Source organism: Tenrec ecaudatus, chromosome 12 (assembly GCF_050624435.1).
Source record: "Tenrec ecaudatus isolate mTenEca1 chromosome 12, mTenEca1.hap1, whole genome shotgun sequence".
Lineage (NCBI taxonomy): Eukaryota > Metazoa > Chordata > Mammalia > Afrosoricida > Tenrecidae > Tenrec > Tenrec ecaudatus.
The window spans coordinates 32,123,045-32,145,389 of record NC_134541.1 but is presented as its reverse complement, the minus strand read 5'-3'; the positions used below and the strand labels follow the sequence as shown (position 1 = coordinate 32,145,389).

Genomic DNA, 22,345 nt, shown 5'->3' with positions numbered 1-22,345 from the left:
TGGAAAGCCTCCTGTCCTGAACTGAGCAGACTGGCCCCACATCAGCCCGCAGCAGCCAGCCTTCCTGTCTGCCTCCGCAGGGCCCTGTGCTCATTCTTCCAAGGACTTTGCACGTCACCCACTGTGAGTGTCAGCAGGTGGGAGTCGGAGACGAGGCTGCGCCTTGCTTGGGGCTCTGCCTAGGGTTCCACTTGTCTGGTGGCCACTGGACGCTTGCTGTGTGCGGACGGAGGGACGGGGGATTCAGAAAGGAGCTGCTTATTCAGGAAGGAGCTGCTTCCTGGCCGGCATGGTGTGGGCATCCGGCAAAACGAACACAGCACAGAGGAGATGCAAGTGAGGAAACACAGGAAGGTCTGCTGTCAGCAGGCGCTCAGTAAACAAATGTTTGTGGAAGGACCAATGAAAGGGCAAGTGCATGAGATGGCATCGGACTTTAGTGTGGGGCTGCTAACCATAAGGCTGGTGGTTCGAGCCCACCAGCGTTCTGAGGGAGAAAGACTGAGGCTGGCCACTCCCATACAGAGTCACAGCCTTGTGAACCTTGGGGTGGGGGGCAGTCCTGTAGGGTCACTATGAGACAGAGTAGACTGGTTGGCAGTGGGTTCTGGCAGTCTAGGGAAGGGAGACTTGTGGGAGGGTGTAGGCGGCACCAGATGAGCCAGGATCGGGAAGGAGATATGGCTGGCATCTAAGTCACAGGGCACAGCTCCTGCCAAAGCATCAAGGCCAGCCGTTTGGCATGAATGAAGCACAGGGTGAGTGTCCAAGAGCGAGGGGGTGAGACTGAGGACTCGTCACGGAGCCCCGAGTGTTCAGGTAAAGTCCAGGACTGCTCCCGTGGGCAGAGCTGGCAGTGACCGCATGAGGCGGGCAAGGCCGGGGGTGAAGGAGAGCTCCGGGATTGCTGGCTCAGGCCCGGGGGTGGATTGGGAGAGGCCACTGCAGAGCGGCTGCAGGGATGGGGAACTGCCAGAGCTGGGAGAGGGACCCCGGAAGCAGCTGGACTCCAAAGCCTGGCCTCTCTCCCTGCCTGGCCTGGAGCACCCCGCTTGTACAGGCTGTTGCCCTCCGTCCATCACAGCCTGGGGCCTCTGGCCTTCCATCGGACGCCCTTGTGTTCCCCACGCACTCCTACAAACCCATCGTCCCAAGTCCCTCTGACTAGCCGGTCCCGATTTCACTGTGCAATGTGTACAAGTCTCTTGCCTGGGCCACTTAGTCATGCCTGGTTTGATTTCAGGGCGGAATCTGCCAGCATTTCCAGCTCAGCACAGATCTATCGAGAATCAAGAGTCTTGCAAGGAATTTGGCGTAAAGGTGGGAGATGAACTAGAATGGGCGGTGGGATAGAGCAGCAAATAGAGGCAAACCTTTGACCAGAGGGACTGACACAGGACATAAAGAACACGTGTGAGGATGGCCCACGCACACAGGGTTGTTATGAGCGGAGACAACGCACCCACGACAGCATGGGGGGGGGAGGGGAGCCCTGGTAACATAATGTGCTAGGAGTTGGCTGCTCACTGCAAGGTCTACAGATCGAAACTACCAGCCACTTCAAGGGGGGGAAGAGGTTTTCTACTCCCTGTAAAGGGTTACCGCCTCGATAACGCTCAGGTACATTCCCACCCTGTCCTGTAGGGTCGCTATGAGTCGGAATTGACGCTGTAGCAGTTAGCGAAGAGGTGGAGTCGAGCACATCCGAGGACGTAGTGGGGTGGAACTGATGCCAAATCAAACCCACAGCTGGGAAGTCGCTTCACACCCCATATAAGGTTTCTGAGGCGTAGGGGTCGCAGACAGCCTCATCTTTCTCCAGGCGAGCAGCCGGTGGCTTTGAACCGCCGACTGTACCACTGGCAGTCCAGTGCTTAACCAAACACCACACACAGCGCTCGCCACCAAGGCTTCTGCGAGGGGGCTTCCTTTTCAGAATAAGCCATGGGGATCAGGGAGGCAGACTCAGCGGCTTTGCCCTTCATCTCTCCCTTCCGAACCCCTCTGTTGGCTTGGGGCAGCTCGACTGCCTCTATGGGTCATAAATGGCCCTGGGGGTCGGACCCCTTTCAAGCTCAGTTCCACCGCACAGGCTCCACCTATCAAACACCCCCTCAGCCCCAACCCCCCCCCCCCCATTACCCTGCTGCTTTGTTTGCTCCAGTTTCATGAACCCGGCGCCAGCCACGGGCGCCTGAAGAAAAGGGTGGCGCTCAGAGGACGCCCACAACTGTTCCAGAGAAGCAGCAGCAGGGCAAGGCGGCCGCCAGGGCCCCCACGATCCGCTGGGGGTCCCGGGAGCCCCCAGCGCAGGTGCCCGCGGGAAGCACGCGCCCTGCAGCTCGCTGCTCGCCTAGCCCACCTCGCGCGGTCTAGGCCCAAGTTCCATAGCCCATAGCAACCCGGAGGCGTCGCGGGGGTCTCTGGGCTCTCCGAGTGGGGAAAAGGGCGAGGGGTACATGTGGTTGTCAATTAGGGATCACTTACTGTGCAGCCTGACAAATGGGGAAACTGCGGCTGGGGTGGAGGATGGGCCTTCCTCCCTCTGGTGCCTCAGCAGCGCTTGGAGTTTCTACCTGGCTGCTCCCATTTCACAAAACACAAAGCAGGTGAAGTCCAGGGAAAGGGCGGACACCTGAGATTTACAGCCAAGGCGCTGGTGGTTGGCCTGGATTAAGGATTAGGGTGATGGTCTGTAGCAGCTGTTCTCAATCTGTGGGTCGCAACCCCTTTGGGGGATCGAACGACCCTTTCACAGGGCCGCTTAATACATCCTGCATACCAGATATTTACATGACAATCTATAACAGTAGCAAAATTACAGTTATGAATTAGGAAGGAAACTAATGTTATGGTTGGCGGTCACCACCACCTGAGGAACTGTATTAAAGGGTCACAGCATTAAGAAGGTTGAGAACCACTGGATATGATAAAAGCGACGCGAGAGTTGTCCTAATGGGGCTTGTCTTCTACCCTGAAGAAGAGCTCTGGAGGAGGAGCCCTGGTGCTAGTGGGTTTCCTGCTGCGTGGCAAACTGCAGTCGGGTGTTCAAAGACAGAAATCCATAAGGCCCTCTCCTCCCTCAGAGAGTTACAACCTTGGAAACCCACGGGGACAGCCAGTGGTACCTGGTCCTCCAGGGTCGCCGTGAGTCGACCTCGGCTTGATGGCCATGAGGATTTGTTTGGAGTTCTACCATGTAAATGAGCAATCACACCAGCAGCTCGCACCTGCCCGCACTCCTAACTGGGTGTGTGAACCACCTGTATTTCACATGTTGAATCAAAAGTTCCATCTCTTTGCACGCAAGCATAGAGTCACTGAGATGGTTGGTGAGCCGGGCAAGCCAGGAGTTCCGGAAATAGTCAACTAAACAAAGAATTTCGCTCCTGGATTTGCCTGGAGCCTGCATGCCTGGGCAATCCGGGGTCCATTGGTACGGAGGAAGTCCCAGTGCATTTGCAAATCTAGTCCATTTGAGAGTCAGGTCGCAGCAGATTTTGTGTTTCAGTGAAGTTCTGGTGGGACACGAGAAAGTTGTGTAGCATGGGGGACAACTCTGGGGGGGGGGCTGTTGTCACCAGAAGTCCAGATCCCACCTCTCCAAATACCAGTAGTGCCCCCTTCAGTCATGTGACACCAAAAATGCCCATACCACTGCTCAGCTCCTCTTGGGAAACCGGGGATCCGTTCAGTCACTCTGCCAACAGACTACGTGCTGGACCCTGCCTCGGCGAGGGGGACACACACACGCTCTGGTGACCAGGACCCTGATCTGGAGAAACACACTCAGATTATTAGTCATCTCTTAGGATACAGAGCTTGTCTGTATAGAAAGGGTGGGGCTGGCACATATGAGAGGACACAGCCCACTGGGAGGGGGACAGGGGCCCTAGAACAGCCAACCAGAGGTGACAATGGTTCTGAGCCTCACAAGAGGACAGAAGGACCAGCATGACTGAGGCAGGTTCAGGGTGCCTGGTACACCGCAGATATTCAATAAAGGCCGGGAATGAATAGGTAAATGACAACTGAGGACACGGGGCATATTGGCAGCAGGGGAGCTGCTCCCAGTGTATCATGGACTGCAAGAGGGGAGTGCTTGCTTCCTGACACTACCAGCACCAGATCAGGACCTAGAGGAGGCTGGGGTGAATGGGTCTCCCAAACCCACTACCACTGATTGAGTCCAACTACCAATCCCACGGGACAGAGCAGAACTGTCCAAGAGGATGCTAGGACGTCTTTCTCCTAAGGAGCAGCCTGGGGGTTCAAAGCACTGATCTTGAGGTTAGCGGCCCAATGATGAACTTCCTGCCCCATCACTGGGGCACCTTGGTTCTTGGACACAAAGAAAGGGTGATGGTCTGGTCTGGGAGTGATGTCTCAGAAGTGCATCTTGGGTTCTCTGCTCTCCCAGCGGCAGCTGCTGAGACTATAACCACCAGCGCAGGGATGGGAGGCAGGGTGACTTTACCTTCCTATCTGGCGTTTGTGCCTGGTGCTGGCCACTGTCACTGAGGCCAAGACTGCCACGGAGTCTCAGTGGGGAAGGCTGGGCCAGAGGGTCTCTTCCCCAGGTTGATTAAGGAGGGCAGAGTGGGAAGCTGCCCCGTTACCCTCGCTCATCCATGCCTTCATGACAGTGGAGGTCAATCCTGCCTCAAAGGCCAGACTGGGGCAAGGGGTGGAGCTGGCAGCCTCTAGGAGCCCAGCAGGTGGAGTAATCTGAGGAGCGCCCCCCCCCACCTCACCCTCATCAAAGTCTTGGCTGAGAGTTCCCACGCATGATTTGTGCTCTTGTGTTGCCAAATATTTAGAGTGTTTTGTTCAATAGAAGCTGGAAAGAAAGGTATGTTTTAAGAAATCTTTAAAACTTTTTATTTTGAATTGAGTGGAGGTTGGTGAGATCATCAGGGTTGGTGAAAAACCACACACACACACACACTGCAAACTAGTGGCTCTCATGTTGATTTGGACTCCCGATGATCCCCTGTGTGTCAGAATCAAGTTGTGCTCCACAGGGCTTTCGACGCGGAATGTTCAGAAGTATTTTGCCAGGCCTTTCTTCCAATCCTCCTCTGGGTGGACTCCAGGCTTCTGGTTCACAGTCCAGCACTTAACGATTTGCAAGGAGGGGTGGGAGGGAGTACAAATCAACGCAGGCTTCTTGCAAGCTTGAACATTACTAGGAGCTCACCAAGGGGGTTGCCAGTCGGGCTGTGTCCCTCAAGGTCAACCATTCAAACCCACCAGCCAGTTCAGGGGAGAAATACGAGGCTTTCTGGTCCCGTAAGGATTGACAGTCTCAGAAATCCACAGGGGCAGGTCTCCTCTGTCCTATAGGGTTCCTATGGGTCAGCACTGACTCCGTGGCAGTGAGTTTGTGAGTGAGGACCGGGCAAGCACTGAGAGGGGGCTGAGGGTGCACAAGGAGAGGATTGCGGCTGCTAACCAAAAGGTTTGCCGTTCAACCCACCTCCCCCCGCAACTGCTCCTGTCAAGAGGAAACCCTGTGGGGCAGGTGGAATCTGTCCTATCTGGTTTCTCAGAGTGGGAATCGACGGGATGGCATACAACACGGAACGGCGTGTATCTCAGCGCGGCGGGAGCAGCACGTACGGGGTTGGAGAGCCCGTGCCATGGATGGAGGCTGTGAGGACCACACAGGAAGTGCCTGCACAAGGCGGTCTGGGTGGAGGAGGCACCAGTGCACAAGGGAACTGGGTGCCTGGGCATCTGCTGTGACTCAACTGAGCTGCTTACTCTCAGCCGGGGACCACCAGAACTTTCTGTTTTGTTGTTGCTGTTTTTCCTGGAGGGGCAGGAAATCTAAATGGTTAAAGCCAGTACCCTGACTCTGGCAAGTTAGACTCAATGTGAACATTTAAAACACCCATGTGGCCCTAAAATGTTTACACCAGGCCCATGAGCCAACAGGTCCACAGAGGGAGGCCGAGCGGAGGCTAGATTCGGAGGGCAGTGGAGCTGTAAGCAGGGGCAGGGAGTCCTGCTTTGTGCAGAAAGGGCCAGGTGCTTGTTTGTGGCAGAACAGCGTGGGAGGAGGGGTGAGAGATGGTCAGCGCTGTATAGCATCCTGGGGTGGGGTGGGAAATAGGCATGGTGGGGTTTGAGGCTTGAGAGCATGGTTCTTGGAGGAGACCAAGGGTCATGTCACAGGACACAGGGCACAGGGAGGAGGAGCACTGATGGAAGAGGCAGCCTGAGGCTCGAGGATCACTTGGGAGGTGGCCAGGGGTCTGGACCTGGGTGAGGCTGTAGCAACACCGCCCCTGGTGCAGTCCACTCAGGCCTGCGAGCCAACACCAGGCGTTGCTTTATTGTATATGGCTGTCCCGTGAGGGCCTGGGCTGGGGGCCCGATGGGGGTCAGTGGGACTCCCCTCCCCCCACAGATCCACAGGGTGGTTGGGGAGGCAGCTGAGGATGATGGAAGAGCCCAAGTGGGAAGGCTGGCCCTGAGCTTCTCCCATAGGGTGGACTGAGAGCCCATTCCCTGGGGAGCTAGGGTGGGCCTGTCTGGGTTAACCGGAGGATGATGGGGAGATGGGGGGAGGACCTTCAGTTTGGGTGGCCAGGGTTGATGTGACAGCACCCATGGCTTTGTGAGCAGACAGGATGGGATCCAGGATACAAACTGCTCCTTCCCAAGATCTCATCTGGAAGGAAATGACCACTGGTTCACGTGGCTCCCACACCTTCGGATTCTTCCAGGGACAGTCAGGAGGTATATGTGGGTGTATGTAGTATATGTGGGTGGCAGCCCTCCCCTATGTCCCTGTGGAACAGTGCTCTGTTGGGGACTGAAATTCTGCTGCTGTTTGTGTCCACGTGTCAAGAATCCCCATGGGTCTGGCTTACTACTTACCGTATATACTCGAGTATAAGCTGACCCGGAAATCAGCCAAGGCACCTAAGTTTACCATAAAAACGGCATTAACAATGTGCTGAAAAACTCGGCTTAATCATGAGTATGTACGGTACTTCTCCAAGACCAACAGTCGTAAGTGAGCCTGTAACTGTGGGGTGGACTGTAGGAGCTCAGGATCCCAGAGGTGACTAGTGTGATGGGACTGCAGGTGGGGGAGGAATTGGAAAGTACCTGCCTGCCTTGCTGGCACTGGGTTCTGGGCTGTTGGGGACGAAGCTATGCAAACCGCTAGCAAAAGGCCTGTTCTTCAACAGGTGCCCAGCCTGCACCTGGACTGGATTTAGGTCTTCAGGGATCAGATCAGACCCTCTGTTTCTTGTTGTTGTGGTTGTTGTTGTTAAGTGCCATTGAGTTGTTTCCACCCAGGACTACCCTCTCTGCCCGACAGAATGGAACACTGCCGGGTCCTGCCCCAGCCTCACAATTGTTCCTGTGCTTGAGCCCGTTGGGCTAGCCGCTGTGTCCGTCCAGCTCTTTGAGAGTCTCCCTCTTTTTCGCCGCTCCTCTATCTTACCAAACATGATGTCTTTCTCCAGGGACAGGTCTCTCCTGCCAATGTGTCCACAGTATGTGAGACAAAGTCTCAGTCTCCTTGCCGCTAAGGAGCATTCTGGCTGTACTTCTTCCAAGACAGAATGACTTGTTCTTTTGACAGCCCCGGTCCTTTCCATGTTCTTCCCCAGCACCATCATTCAAATGCATCGAGTCTTTGATCTTTCTTAACCAACGTCCAACTTTCACATGTGTAGCAGTCAACTGGAAATCCCATGGCTTGGGTCAGGCGCACCCTCGGCCTCAGAGTAACCCCATTGCTTTCCAACACTCTGAAGAGGTCCCGTGCAGCCCACTGACCCAATGCAACATGCCCTCTGACATCTTGAGTCCTGCTCCCATGAGCGCGGATGGTGGAAGACCCTCTCACTTGCCCGTGGGAAACATGGCAGGTTCATGGACCTGCTTTTCGTGGCCAGGGGTTACTGAGGGATGCCTGGCTTCCTAGGTCTGACGGAGTTGTGGTGATGGACTCTTGCCATGGTGGTGACCTTGGGCTTGACTTTGGTGCAAATCCCAGGTGGAACTTGAGACCTTTTCGCTTATAAAATGGGGACACCGATCCCTTCTATTTGATTCCTCACCCCCTCCTCACTCTGGCGCCTCTGCAGGGGGTCCCAAGGAGCAGCCATGTCCACCTTGTACCCATCTCTGGAGGACCTGAAGGTAGACAAGGCCATTCAGGTAAGGCCACCCACAAACCTATGCCCCTCCTCTCAGCAATCTGCTAGAATGCCTGAGGGAGTCTTGGAAGGAGGCTGAGTGTTGGGCTTACTACTGAAGCCAGATTCCTTGGCGCCAGGCCTGCGGGGCAGAAGAGCGGTGCCAAGGCACAGGGCAGGAGCCACAGCAGGGCCCGAAAGACCAATGGTCACAGTCCTTGCTCTCAGGCATCTCTCTGTCCAGTGTGGCCTAGTGCTTTCTCCCTCACAATGCTCGCTGGACCCCACCCTCTATGACTTGCCTTCAGGGCAAGCCAGTGATGCTGGGATAGGGTCTGATCAGCTGCCAGAACCCCTTTTACTCTCTGTCCCCCCACTCTTTGGGTCAAGTGGACGTCGAGAATTTGGAACTTGACAACAGCGAGTTTGGTTGTGAGGCAGAACTCCAAGTTTCAGCAGCCCTGGGGAGTAAGCGGGTTATGGCACGTGGTGAGCCATGGGCCCCCAGAAACATGTTTGTCTGCACACATGGGCTAGAGGGGTTGTGGCACTCAGCCCCCCACCCCAGGGAGCCCCAGGCTCAAGGAGTCTTGGAATCCAGCACAACTGACCATACTTTCCAACCCTCCCCAGGCTCAGGCTACATCTATACCCACGATGCCTGCCCTGCCAGCCCAGGAGGCAGCCATGCCCCAGCCTCCAGGTGAGTGTCCGGGTGAGTGTCAGGGCTGAGATGGCTTGGACCCAAGTTCTTTGAGGATAGAAGCTGGGGGGTGGGGGGCTGGCCAAGGATTCACCATGGTAGGAGGAGAGGGTTCAGGCTTCCCCTCTTGTCTCCCTCCCTCAGTACCTGGTAAACTCCTATGCATCATTTTGAACCCAACCCAGAAAGCCAGGGAGCCCATAGCTTCTTCACGGACTGGCCCTAGCATGGCTGCTGTGGGAGCACCCTAGTGATTCGAGTCACCCCAAGTCATCATGCCACTGGAGACACAGTCTCATGGGATGCCAGGAGTGACATGTCACAGTGGTCAGGGGGAACTGGTACCAGTACTGGGATTGGAGTATTGTAATGCTTTTGCATTGGGCTGCTAACCATAAAGTCAGTAGTTTGAAACAGCCAGCCACTCCTTGGGAGAAAGACGAGGTTTTCTGCTCCTGTAAAGAGTTGTAGTCTCAGAAACGCACAGGGGCTGTTCTACCCTGTCCTGTGGAGTCTCAATGCAAATGAGGCCAACAACCCCCACGAGTGAGTAACTCCTTCTCCCATCTCTTTCTTCCCCCATCAGTTCTGTACCCCAACCTGGCAGAACTGGGAAGCTACATGGGGCTTTCCCTCTCCAGCCAAGAAGTTCAGCAGAACCTGCCCCTGATCCCAGCAGGGAGCGATGTACGTATTTGTCTCCTGCCTCGTAGGGGCCAGTGTCCCACGTCTTCCTCCTTCCTGGCCCTGCCATTTCCCCAGCTACCTTTCCTTTGAGCTGGGATGCCCTCCGTCCCCAGCAGTCTGTGACTCTGCTTCTTTCTCATTTCTTAAGTAGTGTTTTAATAACATATTGCATTTTCGGTTCAGGGACCCATTCAGTAACGGCTACAAAAAACACTCAGTGACCTGGGCTTAAAGGCGGGAATTGATGTCTAAGGCTGGGTTTGCTTTGGCGAATCCAGCTTCAGACAGGCATGCACAGGAATCAATGCGCGCGCGCACACACACACACACACACACACACACACCATGAGGTTAAGTCCAAAAGTCTTACTACTAGGGTTCCAATGGATTCATGCAAAGGTTTATTCCAAACAAAACATGCTTAAACCTATCTCTGGGATCAGTGCAGGCCTACAGATAAGTTCTCTCAGTAAAACCTGTGTCTTAGTTTCCTACGAAACAAAACAAAATCTCTGCCACGAGTCGATGCTGACTCCCTAGAGGTGTAGTGGTTATGTGTCGGGCTGCTAGCTGCACAGTCGGCAGTTCAAAACCACCAGTCACTCCTCTGGAGAAAGACGGAGCTTTCTACTCCCGTAAAGAGTTAGTCTCAGAAACTCACAGGGGCAGTTTGACACTGTCCTGTAGGGTCACCATGAGTCAGTCTCATTAGAGTGTCTTTGAGAAAAAAGGTCCAATCAGAACAGTCGCTTCCAATAGGGATCAGCTGGGCCCATTCAGTCCAAGGCACAGAGGTCAGCCCAGAAGGTTGTGGTGACTGTCTGGGAACCCCCAAGGGGACATTTTGAGAGGTTCCCCTGAAGGATTCTGAAGGCTTATTAGGAAGAAGTCCTGCAGAAATTGAAGACTGTGTTGATGAGAAAGGGCCAGGAACGCCGTGCTGAGGAAATTTGTTTCCATCACGACGAAACACCTGCTCATTCTTGGAGGGTGCCAAGGGCTGCCCCGTGAGAATTTCCTTGGGAATCTTTACCCCCTCCACCCTCCAGCCCTGATCATGCCTCTTCCAACTCCTTTTTATTCCCCAAACTCAAAGGCCCAGCATGCCCATCTTGCCATTTTGATGCGGTGTAAACCAAATTTCACAGAGCTCTCCAGGGAAAGGCTGAGAGTTGGACACATAGCGGGAGAAGCTTAGAAACCAAGAGCTGTGCTGCCCATCGTGAACGCTACTGCCCCCTGGAGGGCGCTGGAATTATCTAAGGGAGGCCAGAAAAAGCAGATAGCTACATTTTCCTGGATTAGGGGAAATATAGCACAGAAGTTTTTAATTCCCTGGATAGTGCTGAGTACTTTTATCCCCTTTCCTCCTCAAAAAGGGATGGTAGACCAGATAAGGTCTAGAACCTAGAGGGAAGATATGTTGATTCATTTAAGAGTTCCACAATTTCCTTTTTTTGACTCCGCAGCAATACTTTTAGACTCACCCTCTTATGTATGCAAATATACATAGAACGTGGGAGAGTCTCCGTTTTTGTTAAATCCGTCTGTTGTGTTCTATAACAGCAGCACTAAGACAGAAGGCTAGAAGTCCACGTTCAGAGTGTTGCCTCTTGGGACAGATTCTCTCTCTGTCAGGTTCCAAGAAAGGTCTTTGTCTCATCTCCTTTCAACACCCATAGGCTCAGACTTCCCTGAAGATCTCCACGTGTCTTGACATCAGTCTTCCCCTGGGTCTAGGAGGTTCTCAGCACTTGGAGCCTGCATCCACAGGACACACTCTCTGCTCCTGGGTCTTCTTTCTCAGTGGTCGCCAGGTCTCCTTTTCTGCTCAATTCTCTTTCACCTCTCTTAAGACTAAAGGTGATGCAGGCCAAATTTCAGGGAAGCACAGTATTTTGTGGGGGACACAATTCAACCCATGACAACAAATCCCTTGTACTCTTTACCCAGTTTCCCCCAATGGTTACATTTTACATAACTATAGTATGATATCAATGTAACAATTTTCACTGATACAATGTGTATGTACAGTTGTCATCTTATCACCCGTACAGATTCTGTGTAAACATCACAAGTTATAGAAGTATCCTTTCAAACCAAAGGTCTGTCCCATATCACCTTTTTGTAGTCATTCCCACCGGCACCACACCCTTAATGCGGACAATCATTCATCTGGTTTCCCATCTCAAGAATGTAGTCATTTCAGAATGTTATATTAGGGAAGCTCTATGTTGTACAGTGTGTGACATACGTGACCTTTTGTAATTGGCTACCCCAGGGGTGGAGCTTCAGTATAATGCTCTTAGGACAGCCCAGCTGTGGTGTGTGCCCATACTTCCTTCCTTTGTCATGCTGACTGGAGTTCCTTAATATGGCTGTCCTGCAAAACTGTAAACAGTTTGTTTAACCAGTGGAATGATCTTGTGCTAGCTTGTAGAAGCCTTGGTGGTGTAGTGATTACACATTGGGCTGTGATCTTCAAGGCTGGCAGTTTGAGGCCACCCAGCTGCTCTGTGGGAGAAAGAGGAGGCTTTCTACTCCCAGAAAGAGTTTATAGTTTCAGAATCCCACCGAGGCAGTTCTGCCCTGTCCTCTAGGATGACTCCGTGTTGGGATTCACTCGATGGCAGGGAGGTTTTCCTGTTGTTGCTGGCTTTTAGCCTATTACAGAGAAAAGTCTTATATGAGTGCTCCTGCACGGGGATTTTGTGACATTACGTTTTCTTTTCTCTGGAAAACTGCTAAACGGTATTTTCCGGAGCGGCTGTTGTTAGGGGTGTGGGCTTTGCTGCCTCCTCATGACCGTTTGAAGCGACGTTCCCTTTGGAACTATGGTGCGGTGGTGGGTGGTGTGGGTGGCGGGTGATGGGGGGCGAGGGTCCTTTCCACGCCTCCTCGCTCCCTTCGCCCTCCGTGGCGGCCTCCGCGCCGCCCATTGCTGACCCTGTGGCACTGCTCCGCAGACGGTGGTCTCGGGCCCGTCGCCAGGCCTGGTGGTGGCGCCGGTGACGGGGGACAGCCTGGGCGTGCGGCGCGCGGAGATTAAGCCCGGGGTGCGCGAGATCCACCTGTGCAAGGACGAACGCGGCAAGACCGGGCTGCGACTGCGCGCCATCGACAAGGTGCGGCTGGGCCAGCGGGGCAGGAGGGCTCGAGGGGGACACGGCGCCTGCAGCATGGGGGGTGGGGGTGGGGGGACCCAAGCCCAGCCTCTTCCTCTGGGTCTCGGTATGCTCGAGGCCCAGGCCGGGGGCTGGATGGCAGCGGGACCCCTCATTGACCCCTCGGTGGGCTTCTGTCCACCGAGGAGCCCCTGCGGACGCGCGGGCCGGGGAGCGGTTGGGAGAGGCGGGGCTGGGAACCCAGCGGCCTGCCCGTGTGGACGCCGTTCTACAGCGCCCCCTCGCGGCGCGGCGGAGCGTGTCCTTTCCCGGATGCAGCGTGGCCTTGGTCCCAGGTGCGCCTCGAGAGTCAGGAGGAAAAAGACGGCTGGCTGGAATCCGGGTGGGGCTGAACAAGCCAGGGAGGGCCCAGGGCTGATCCGGGTCTGCGTCCCATCCTGTAGGGCCTCTTTGTGCAGCTGGTCCAGGCCAACACCCCTGCGTCCCTCGTGGGGCTGCGCTTCGGGGACCAGATCCTGCAGATTGACGGGCGGGACTGCGCCGGCTGGAGCATAGACAAAGCCCACCGGGCGGTGAAGAAGGCGTCTGCCGAGAAGATCGTCATGGTGGTTCGGGACAGGTGAGCAGCCAGCCCCCACTCCCCCTCCCCCCATGCTCTACCCACTAATACCCAGAGCCCAGCTCACTGTCCAGCGCGCTCTTTCAGGCCGTTCCAGCGGACTGTCACCATGCACAAGGACAGCGCGGGCCACGTCGGCTTCATCCTCAAGAAGGGGAAGGTGGTCTCCGTGGTCAAAGGGAGCTCGGCAGCCCGCAACGGGCTCCTCACCAACCACTACATCTGCGAGGTCAACGGGCAGAACGTCATTGGGTTGAAGGTAGGCGCCCACCAGGGTCTCTGGGCGGGGACTTGGGACCGGGGTCAAGTCCCTGGGGGCCCCCAAACCTCCGAGCCCCAGCTTCCTCATCCTGAGAAGATCCAGTGGGGGCGATGGGCGTGGAGCTCAGGCACAGTGGCAGGCTCCCAGGCAGTGCTCAGAAGGTACCGCTGTCTGCAATGGCTGGGGCAAATGGTTGATGGACTAGACTGTCAACCGAAAGGTTAGAGACTCGAGTTTCCCTCCAGGGAGGGCCCACTTCTGAAAAGCGTGTGGCCTGCAGCCCTACACTGATTTTCATGGGCTGTCACCAGTCGAAGTCAACCCCATGGCAACTGGTCTTACTGTCACTGCCACAAGGAGGCCGGAGGAGTGAGAGAGCAGGAGTGGGGACGATGGTGTTTGTAAACACATGGCCACCCAGATGGGGACCCAGGGGCCCAGGTGGCACTTCTGCTAGTGCCACCAGGCAATTGCTATCCAAGAGCCCATCTCAGACCCGTCGTCGGTTTTTCAAGGGAGATGTGTGGGGTGTTCTTTCTGGGGCCAGCGCTGTACACGTGGACAGGAAGGGGTGCCTGTGGGATGGTGCCTGCGGGATGACTCCATGACCCCGGCTGCCTCTGGGACCACGGAGGAAGGATGAGTTTCGGGGTCTCCGGTTCCCCTGATCCTGACACGAGGCCACTTAAAGGAACTACGGCTCTTCATCCTAGTTGGGTTTAGACTGAGCGTCAGTCTAGACTGTGGCCCTCCACAGTGGGCACAGTCCCCAAAGCCAGACAGATCTCCCTTCAAATGAGTGCCGCCACCACCTCCCATTGCTGTCATGCGGTCTGATGCTCCGTGCTTGTTAGTCTCCCCTGCCCTTTGGTGCCACACGGCCAATCTGATGATGTCTTAAGGATTTTTCTTGACCTTCTCTCTCATGGGGGAGGGGGCAAACGTGACAATCCCAAGGGTACCCGTGGTGCTCACACAGACACAGCAGTAACCGTGCACGCAGCCCCTCCCTGACTTACCAAGAACCACGTGGACCCCTGCCAGTGTTGTTGCTGGTGTCCTACATCTCGTGCATCATCGGGGGGGGAGGGGAGGGGGCAAGGGGGGCACTTCAGAAAGTTCGAGGACACATGAAACGAAAAGAGAAATTTCCCATGAACTTCCGGCCGATGTCATCCTATCTTTAAATTCTTAGGTCATGTTTCCAACCCCCAAAGACAAACAGCGATCGGCTTTGTAAAGAGTCATGGGGGGAGGGGGGAGAGGTATCCAGTTGATGCCAGAACGATTCCAATGGAGTTGAGGCAATGGAGCCCCCTCAGAAGTAGCTGGACTTTCCTGATCCAGGGAGTTCCCTTCTTGGGGTCCCTCGCTGTCCTGGGACAGTCAGTCTCGAACGGGCTGCAGGCGCTGCCATCCTCCCTACTGACTCCGACCAAGCCATGCTGTGAGGTCATTCGGGGCTGGCCTATTCCTGGTCCTGGGTGGCTCCAGACAGCAATGCCTCTTGAGTTGCTTGATTTTTTCAAAGTGCGCTTCGCCATCCCCTCCCGTGGCGACCCCCAGGCCTGTTCAGCCCATCTCCTCCCACACAATTTGTAAAAACCAAGAAAACACACAGCCAAGTTTGATGCATGCAGGGGCTTCCAAAAGTATGCTGGAAAATCCCACTATCGTTTTAAAGCCCCTCCATAGGATAAAGATCCCCTTCCTCCACTACTGTCACACTGCTGCCACACCACTGTCTCCCAGTGGGAAGTTGTCCCACAGAATTTCCAAGGCTGCACCGCAATAGAAGAAGATGGCCTCATCTTTTTCCCAAGGAGCAGTTGGTGCATTTGAACCACTGACCTTGTGGTTAGCAACAGGGCCCTTTAGCCACTGTGCCACCAGGAGTCCTTAGGCTCATCTGTGGCTGCAGTGTTAGTGTTTGGATGCTGACATACTTGGCTGAGAGTCAGGGTTCCTTGTTTCTGCAGGCTTCTCTGTCCTGGGAGGCCCAGCCCAGCCCAGGTGGGTGGGGCCTCATGTCTGCTGTGGGGGCCAGACCTGAGGGTGACTGGGGCCGAGGAGCTAGGGTAGACAGGGCTGAGTGAAGCGCCAGGAACACACAGTGTCAGGGTGGTGACCGTCAGTTCAGTGTCAGCCTGCCCAAAGGCCTCCTGAAGCTAGCCTGCAAGGTAAGGGTGGGGGGAGGGGGTTAGTGACCCAGGGTTGATGCTCTTGCTCAGCCAATGCCTCTCTTGGGGGTCTGCTAGGGCCCCTTCCCTGGCAGGCTCAGGACTGAGGCAGCCCTGCCTCCCTAGTCAGGTGCCAGTTGCCATCCCCCCAGTGGTGGTCACACTGAATGACCACTACCACTTGCCTCCTTTTCAGGACAAAGAGACCACGGAGATCCTGGCCATGGCGGGGAATGTCATCACCCTGACCATCATCCCCACTGTGATCTATGAGCACATGGTCAGAAAGTAAGTCTGCACCCTCCCTGCCCTGTCTCTGGCACCCTCCCGCTGTCCTGGGCCACGTCCGGTTCAGAGCGGGTCTGCCTCTGTGATACTGAGACTCCCTCATAGGCCCAGCCTGCCCCTGGCTTCTCCCTTGCCCCTGCTCCCAAGGTGACAGGTGACATTCCTCAGGTGAGAAGTCATTGTCAGATCTGACCACTGTGTTGTCTGTGTCTTCAGATTGTCCCCGACCCTGCTCCAGCACACCATGGACCACTCTATTCCAGACGTCTGAGGCCACGGGGACAGCTCGGGCCACTCAGCCCTTCCCTTCCCCCATACTGCTGGAAAGGGTAGTGTCCTGGGGTATCAGGGTTCTGCTGGCCCTCTGCCTGGAGGGAGGGGTGCCTGGGGGTGGCTCCTGCCTGGGGGAGGAGGGTGTTCCTGACAAGGGGTCCGCGGATTTGTCTTTTGCACACAGAGGCTACCTTGGAGCCTCCGGACTCTTAACTTGATGAAGGCCGGGGCAGGGCCCACCGAGGTGGCTTCTCTGTGCTTGTCCAAATGCTGGCCACTCTGGGCTGGCCCAACGCCGTTTCAGCGACCACGTTCAGGCCCCTTGCCTCCGCCAGGGCAGCCGTTTGAGAGAATAGGGATACATTTGTTGTGAGAATGTCTCTCTGTCCCAAACGCACTGTCTACAGTTATACTTCTGCACTGTCCATGGAGTAGAGATTTCATGTGACGTCACACCCCTTCCTCAGAGGCTGACAGACGGCAAGACGAAGGTCTCTCTCTGCGTTTCCAGTCTGGGGTTTGCCGCGGCAGCAGGGCTGGCGTGGGAGCCCAGCTGGGTGGCCCCCTTGTGCTCAATGACAGTGACCTTGGGCTGTTTCTGTGGCTGCAAACGGGGGAGCAGCATGCCCTGGGCCAGCAAGAAAGGCCACATTCCTGAAGTGCCCAGCGGGACTGGCCCTCCATGGGTGAGGGGAGGCAGGTCACCCCCACGAGAACGGAGTGAGCTCTGGTCCCGCTTAGCTGTGTGGCAGAGCTGTGCCCAGCACGCGGCAGCTGGTCACTTGGAGGGAGCGCTGCCCCATGGGCTGTTCTGTGGATGCCCTGAGGAAAGACCTCCCCGCCCTCCCTGGCCCCCAAACCAACAAACCAACCAACCAAGCAACCCAGACACACAATAAAGAAGGCAGCCAAGGTCTTGGGGTGTTTTCATGCTTTAATTCTGAGCTGTGAACAAAAGGACAAAGGAGACAAGAGTGAAGGCCCCTCCCTAATGTAAGAGTGCAGGGTGACTCCTCCTAGACCAGAGGGACAGGGGGCTGATTCACAGTCTACCAGGCTGCTGCCCCAGAACCTCTTCCTCTGCCCTGGCCCTCCCCACGGGGGTATCAGATGTCCCTGCACCCCTGGCCATTGAGAGGCTGTTTCCGTGAAAAGCTAAGTTATCCCTGGGGGAGGCCAGGTGTCCACTCTGCACTGGCCCCAGGACCTTTGACCTAAGGTGAAGCCACTTCTGGTCACTTGGCTCCAAGTCCCTGAATCAGCTCTGGCTGGAGGCAGGGGCCAGTGGAGTGGCTGTCAGGATTTCTATTGGGGAGCTGGGGCAGGGAGGGAAGGCCAGGCCTGCCAGTTGGAGGGGCTGAGCCAGGAAGGAGGGAAGGGAGCTGTGGGTCAAACCTTCTCCCAGCCTCACACTGTGGCCCTTGCATAGTCCCAGCAGTAGCCTGAGCCAGCAGGCCAGCCTCTGCCACGCCAAGTGAGCGAGGGAGCGCCCAGGCCTCTCAGGCACCCTTTGCATAGATGTGGATACAGAACACACACACACACAAGCACGCATGGCCGGGCCAGCCAACAGACCCGGGGCTATTCTAGGGCTGGGGCCTAGAACGTCCCACCGCTGAGATGAAGGAATCTGCCCTCCAAAGCAAAGGGCCCTCCAGCTTGTGGGCCAGCACCCCCTACCCCGAGACCTGCACAGGCGGGGCCAGAGGTGGGAGGAGGGCAGCAGGACAGAGTGGACCACGGCCCCCGGCCCTTAGCGCGGCTGCCCACACACAAGACACAAGAGGACAGGCCACCGGCCAGCCAGACGCAGACAGGGGCAGAGGGCGACGCAGCTCGACCGGATGCCAGTGGTGAAAAATATATATAGATTTTCTGTTGTCAAATATAGTCATACATTTATTTTCTCGGCAAAGCGTTGAATCTTCCTAAGGAGACGCATGGTGCATTTCCATGAGCCCAGGGCACGGGGGCTGGGTCCTGGGTCCGCGTCAGTGCGGGCTCGGCTTCGGATTGGGTTTTGTCCACTGACCCCCCCCTCCAGGTTGTGACCCTAGTGAGGCCAGCTCCAGGCATTGAGCAGTCTGGGGTGGGGTGGGGGTGGGGCGCCCCACACAGAATGGCTGGTCTGAGGTCCTGAAGTGGGGCTCTGGAGGCACAAAGCGCATGGCGGGTGGGGTGGTCTGCCCTGGTGAGTAGCTGGCAGGTGCCCATTCCAGTGCATGCAGGTGCCGCTCAGTGGAAGGGCACTCGGGAGGGTGCTGGACAGCAGGGCCTGAGAGCCAGGCTGCACCTGGTGGTTGGTGCAGTAGGTCAGGCCACACCTGGTGGGGCAGTGGGATTTAGGGCAAGCAGTCCTGGCAGAAAATCAGTGACCCCTCCACCCCAGCCACAGAGGTGATAAAGACACAGGGTCACACCAGCCCAACCTAAGTATGGGGATGCAGGCTCTGAATGTGGGTGGGGTGAACAGACAGGTGGAGCCGCTAAGGGCAGGTTTCCTCTAAAGTGATGATGGTAATGAACTTCAGATGCCAGCAGCTGAGCTGGAGGGTGCTGCTGGAGGGCCTTGGACAGGAGGTGGGAACAAGCCGCTTCCCAGGTAGATCGCCTGTCCCCACTTCCTGCAGAGCGCACCCGGGACACCCAGCTTTGGTCTGGAAGGACGGACGTCATGGCTTCAATAGCCCCTCCGATGAGTTGCCCTGCCAGAATCCATCAAAGGCATAGAGGCCTAGAAACCCTCACCCAGAAAGCACAGGACCACCTCCCTGGATTCCCAGGGGAATGGGACCCTGGGGCCCCAGCGTGAGTGCGAGGCAGAGCTCGGCCAGCCCTTCTCCCCATGCTGGCCGATGCCCTGGCCTGGAAGCCAGAGCTTAGCTTAGGCAAGCAATGTGTCCTCACCCTAGCCGGGGCTGGCTGGCCCCTCTCCATCGGGCACGCCCAGAAACGCCAGGAGGAAAAGGCTCATGGGAAGGCCTGGGACGAACAGACAAGGCAGGGACCGCACTGCTCTCCAGCCCACCCTTGGCTCCAGCCCGTGTCTCTGAATTCCAAAGTGGGGAGCAGCCTGGGGAGGCTGGAGCCCTGGGCCCAGTGGGCTTGGCCCCGACTCTGAGTCTTTGGGTTAGAGGTCAGCACGGGGGCCCCAGGCCACTCCATCCATTTCATAAGATGATAATACTGCTCAGCCCAGATGTAGGAGATGGGGCAGAGGGAGGCTCTATGGCAAACTTGGGCTCAGAACCCCTCAGATGAATACAGCCAGAGACTTCCTGAGAGGGCCTGCACATCCAAGAGGCCAGTGGATCAGCTGGCCAGTCAAGGGCAGGCTCACCATACCTCTATCTGTAGCTGGTGCCACCTGGTTGCCCAGCATGCCCTGCCCTTCCCTTCCCTGATGTGTGTCCCTGCCTTCCCTTCCCCTTCGGGCTAAGTTTTGGGATTTCTTTCTCAACTTCTGCTCCCAGCTCTCTGACATGTGGTCTACACCCTGAAGAAAGAGTTCTAAGCCCCAAACTAAATAAATCAGAGGATGCCCAGGGGTGTAGGTGAGGGGGAAGGGCACCCGAACATACAATCAGCGGTCAGGTCAGAGGAGCCACTGGCCAGGTGGGACCCCCTCAGAGCTGGGAGCCGCCCCCAGCCCCGCTGGGCCCTGGGGGGCTTAGCGAGCGGCAGCTGATGCGGCGGATGGAGTGCAAGGCCACAGTGCAGCAGCCCCGGAGCAGGGAGCTGATGTTGTAGACGGGCTGGCCCTGGCGCCGCTGGGAGTGGCAGAGCCAGGCCACCGTGGGTACGGCTGGCACTACCACGGCCAGCAGGTCTACGATGTAGTGGCGGCTCCAGTAGCTCTTGGGCTCCTTCTCCACAGTGGCCTCGGTGGCCGCCTCCTCCTCTTCCTCCACAGGGCACACCACGCTCACCGACAGGCCGGGAGTGGGGTTGGCACCGGGTGGGTGTGGGGCAGGCCCTCGGGTGACAGGCTCTGGGCCCTGCAGCTCATCACCCACTGTCACCACCACAGCTGAGTTGGGGTCCCTGGGCCTCGGCGGGCAGGAGTCCCCGGACTCTGGGCCGGCCCCGCAGGCCTGGGCGTGGGTCACTTTCTCCAGGATGGTGTCCAGGTCGGGCCGGGACTGCATGAAGTCTGTCTGGATGGCGCGCTCCTGCACGCAGCTGGCCTGCGCGCCGGCCTCGGAGCCACACAGCAGCTTCTCGTAGGTGCTGCTGGCCGGGAAGCGGGGCCCCAGGCCGAAGGAGCTGTGCAGCGAGGACGCCTCCTCGAGCCCGCAGTCCACCCCGGACGACAGCAGGCTGCTGGCCTCCAGCGCGTCCGTCCGGCTCAGGGTGTCGTCAGCCGCCACGAAGCCACTGTCGGCCCCATCCTCTGCAGAGGCGCTGGCTGGGTCGCCGCAGACAGCCGGGTCGCTCAGCTTGGTGTAGGTGGAACTGCGCGTGAGGGAGCGGGCCGGTGAGCCGCCCGCTGACTCCCGGGCGCCGTCCTCCTTGGCCGAGTCGTTCTGGGCCTCCTCCATGCTGTGCAGCAGCGTCTCCAGCTTCTTGTTCTGGATGTTGATGTCCACGAAGTACTTCTGCAGCCCCTTGTCCTTGTCGATGAGGTTGTTCTTGACGTTGTCGATGACCTGCTTGAGCTGTTTGATCTCCTTTCGGGCCTCCTTCAGGGCCAGCTGGGCCTCCACGCGGTGACACTCCTCCTCAATCCAGTCCTCTTGCATGCGGGACAGCTGCGTCTTCAGGTCGTCAATCTCTGTGTCCCTGCAGACACACACAGGCGCATGCTCGCTGCCTGCCGGGCCCACCACCCAAGGGCCTGGGCTAGTGCCAGCCAAGACAGCACATGCACTGGGAAAACACACGCACACATGTGCACACATGCTCACTGACACACACCGTGACACACGCTCACACACTGACACGCACACACTGACACACACAATGACGCATACTCATACACACAGATGCATACAGAATGACACATACACACACACAAACGCATGGACACACACTGACATGTACACACAAACACATGGACACATGCACACACATGCAAACACACTCACACACAGACACACACAAGCCAGACATACACACACACACTGACACACATGCACACATAAACACAATGACACATATGCACGCACACATGCAAACACACACACACCTTCACACTGACACACACAATCACACATCCACTCACACTCACATACACACACACCCCTTCACACACACACCCCTTCACACTGACACACACAATCACACACACATCCACTCACACACACACACCCCTTCACACACACACCCCTTCACACTGACACACACATCCACTCACACTCACACACCCCTTCACACACACACCCCTTCACACTGGCACACACAATCACACACATCCACTCACACTCACACACACACCCTTCACACTGACACACACACATACACACACACATACACACACACACTCGCTGTCTGCCTGCAGGGCCCACCATGGCAGAGCCGGGATGAGGACATCTCAGCCTTAAAGAGACACAGTGAAGGGCGAGGTTCTTCCTGCCCAGCCCCTCTTCCGTGCAGAGAGAGGAGTGAGAGTGGGGGTGACAGGGGAGGGTCCCCCCTTGGGGGCAGAAGCCTGATCCACAGGACACACGCCCTCATCCCTGTCCCCTGGAGGCCAAAGCCAGGTTGGTGTAGCCTCGAGCAGCAGCCCTAGTGATGAGGGTAGCCGAGGGGCCTCACTGTGAAGGAGCCCTGATTCCGCCCAGCGGCGACCCGCCACGTGGAACCACAAGCTGCAAACGCTGCTCACAGAGAGGCTGGGACCCCACTGAAGTGGGTTGCGCAAACATCAGGGGGGACTTTCTGTGGACAAGGCGCGTGTGTCTACAGGGGAGCTGACGATTGAACACCTTCCTTCAGGCCGTGGGGTGAGGGCTGGCGCGTGAGTCAGAAGAGAGTGCAGAAAACACACACTCCCTGCCATCCAGTCGATGCTGACTCAGAGCGACCCCACAGGCCAGGAGAG

General features: G+C 56.8%; 2 protein-coding genes across 5 annotated transcripts in view; one reads left to right on the top strand and one right to left on the bottom strand.

Moving 5' to 3' along the window:
* Positions 1–8,133: 8,133 nt before the first annotated feature.
* Positions 8,134–16,381, top strand: SDCBP2 (syndecan binding protein 2). 2 transcript variants are annotated; one of them, XM_075527806.1, is made up of 8 exons: positions 8,134–8,187; positions 8,799–8,868; positions 9,455–9,530; positions 12,515–12,680; positions 13,124–13,299; positions 13,387–13,558; positions 15,938–16,029; positions 16,246–16,381. In XM_075527806.1, exons 1-8 carry the CDS (start codon positions 8,134–8,136, stop codon positions 16,298–16,300), a joined length of 861 nt encoding a protein of 286 aa, XP_075383921.1. In that variant the 3' UTR covers positions 16,301–16,381. The 2 variants fall into 2 exon arrangements, with proteins under 2 accessions (XP_075383921.1, XP_075383920.1); XM_075527805.1 differs by having other exon boundaries at positions 9,455–9,555; positions 12,522–12,680.
* An 845-nt stretch (positions 16,382–17,226) lies between these two features.
* Positions 17,227–22,345, bottom strand: part of SNPH (syntaphilin) — a 42,660-nt gene continuing 37,541 nt past the window's right edge. For all 3 annotated transcript variants that reach the window (XM_075563866.1, XM_075563868.1, XM_075563867.1), the window contains one exon: positions 17,227–21,084. In XM_075563866.1, coding sequence (XP_075419981.1) covers positions 19,929–21,084 — 1,156 coding nt within the window. In that variant the 3' untranslated portion in view covers positions 17,227–19,928. The remainder of the gene's footprint in view (positions 21,085–22,345) is intronic.

What these genes read in the sequence shown, in the direction of transcription:
- SDCBP2 (XM_075527805.1), top strand. Translation starts at nt 8,134, where the DNA reads ATGTCCACCTTGTACCCATCTCTGGAGGACCTGAAGGTAGACAAGGCC. An exon ending in TGATCCCAGCAGGGAGCGAT is followed by an intron (nt 9,556 to 12,521) that starts GTACGTATTTGT and finishes ACTGCTCCGCAG; the next exon opens with ACGGTGGTCTCGGGCCCGTC. An exon ending in AGAACGTCATTGGGTTGAAG is followed by an intron (nt 13,559 to 15,937) that starts GTAGGCGCCCAC and finishes CCTCCTTTTCAG; the next exon opens with GACAAAGAGACCACGGAGAT.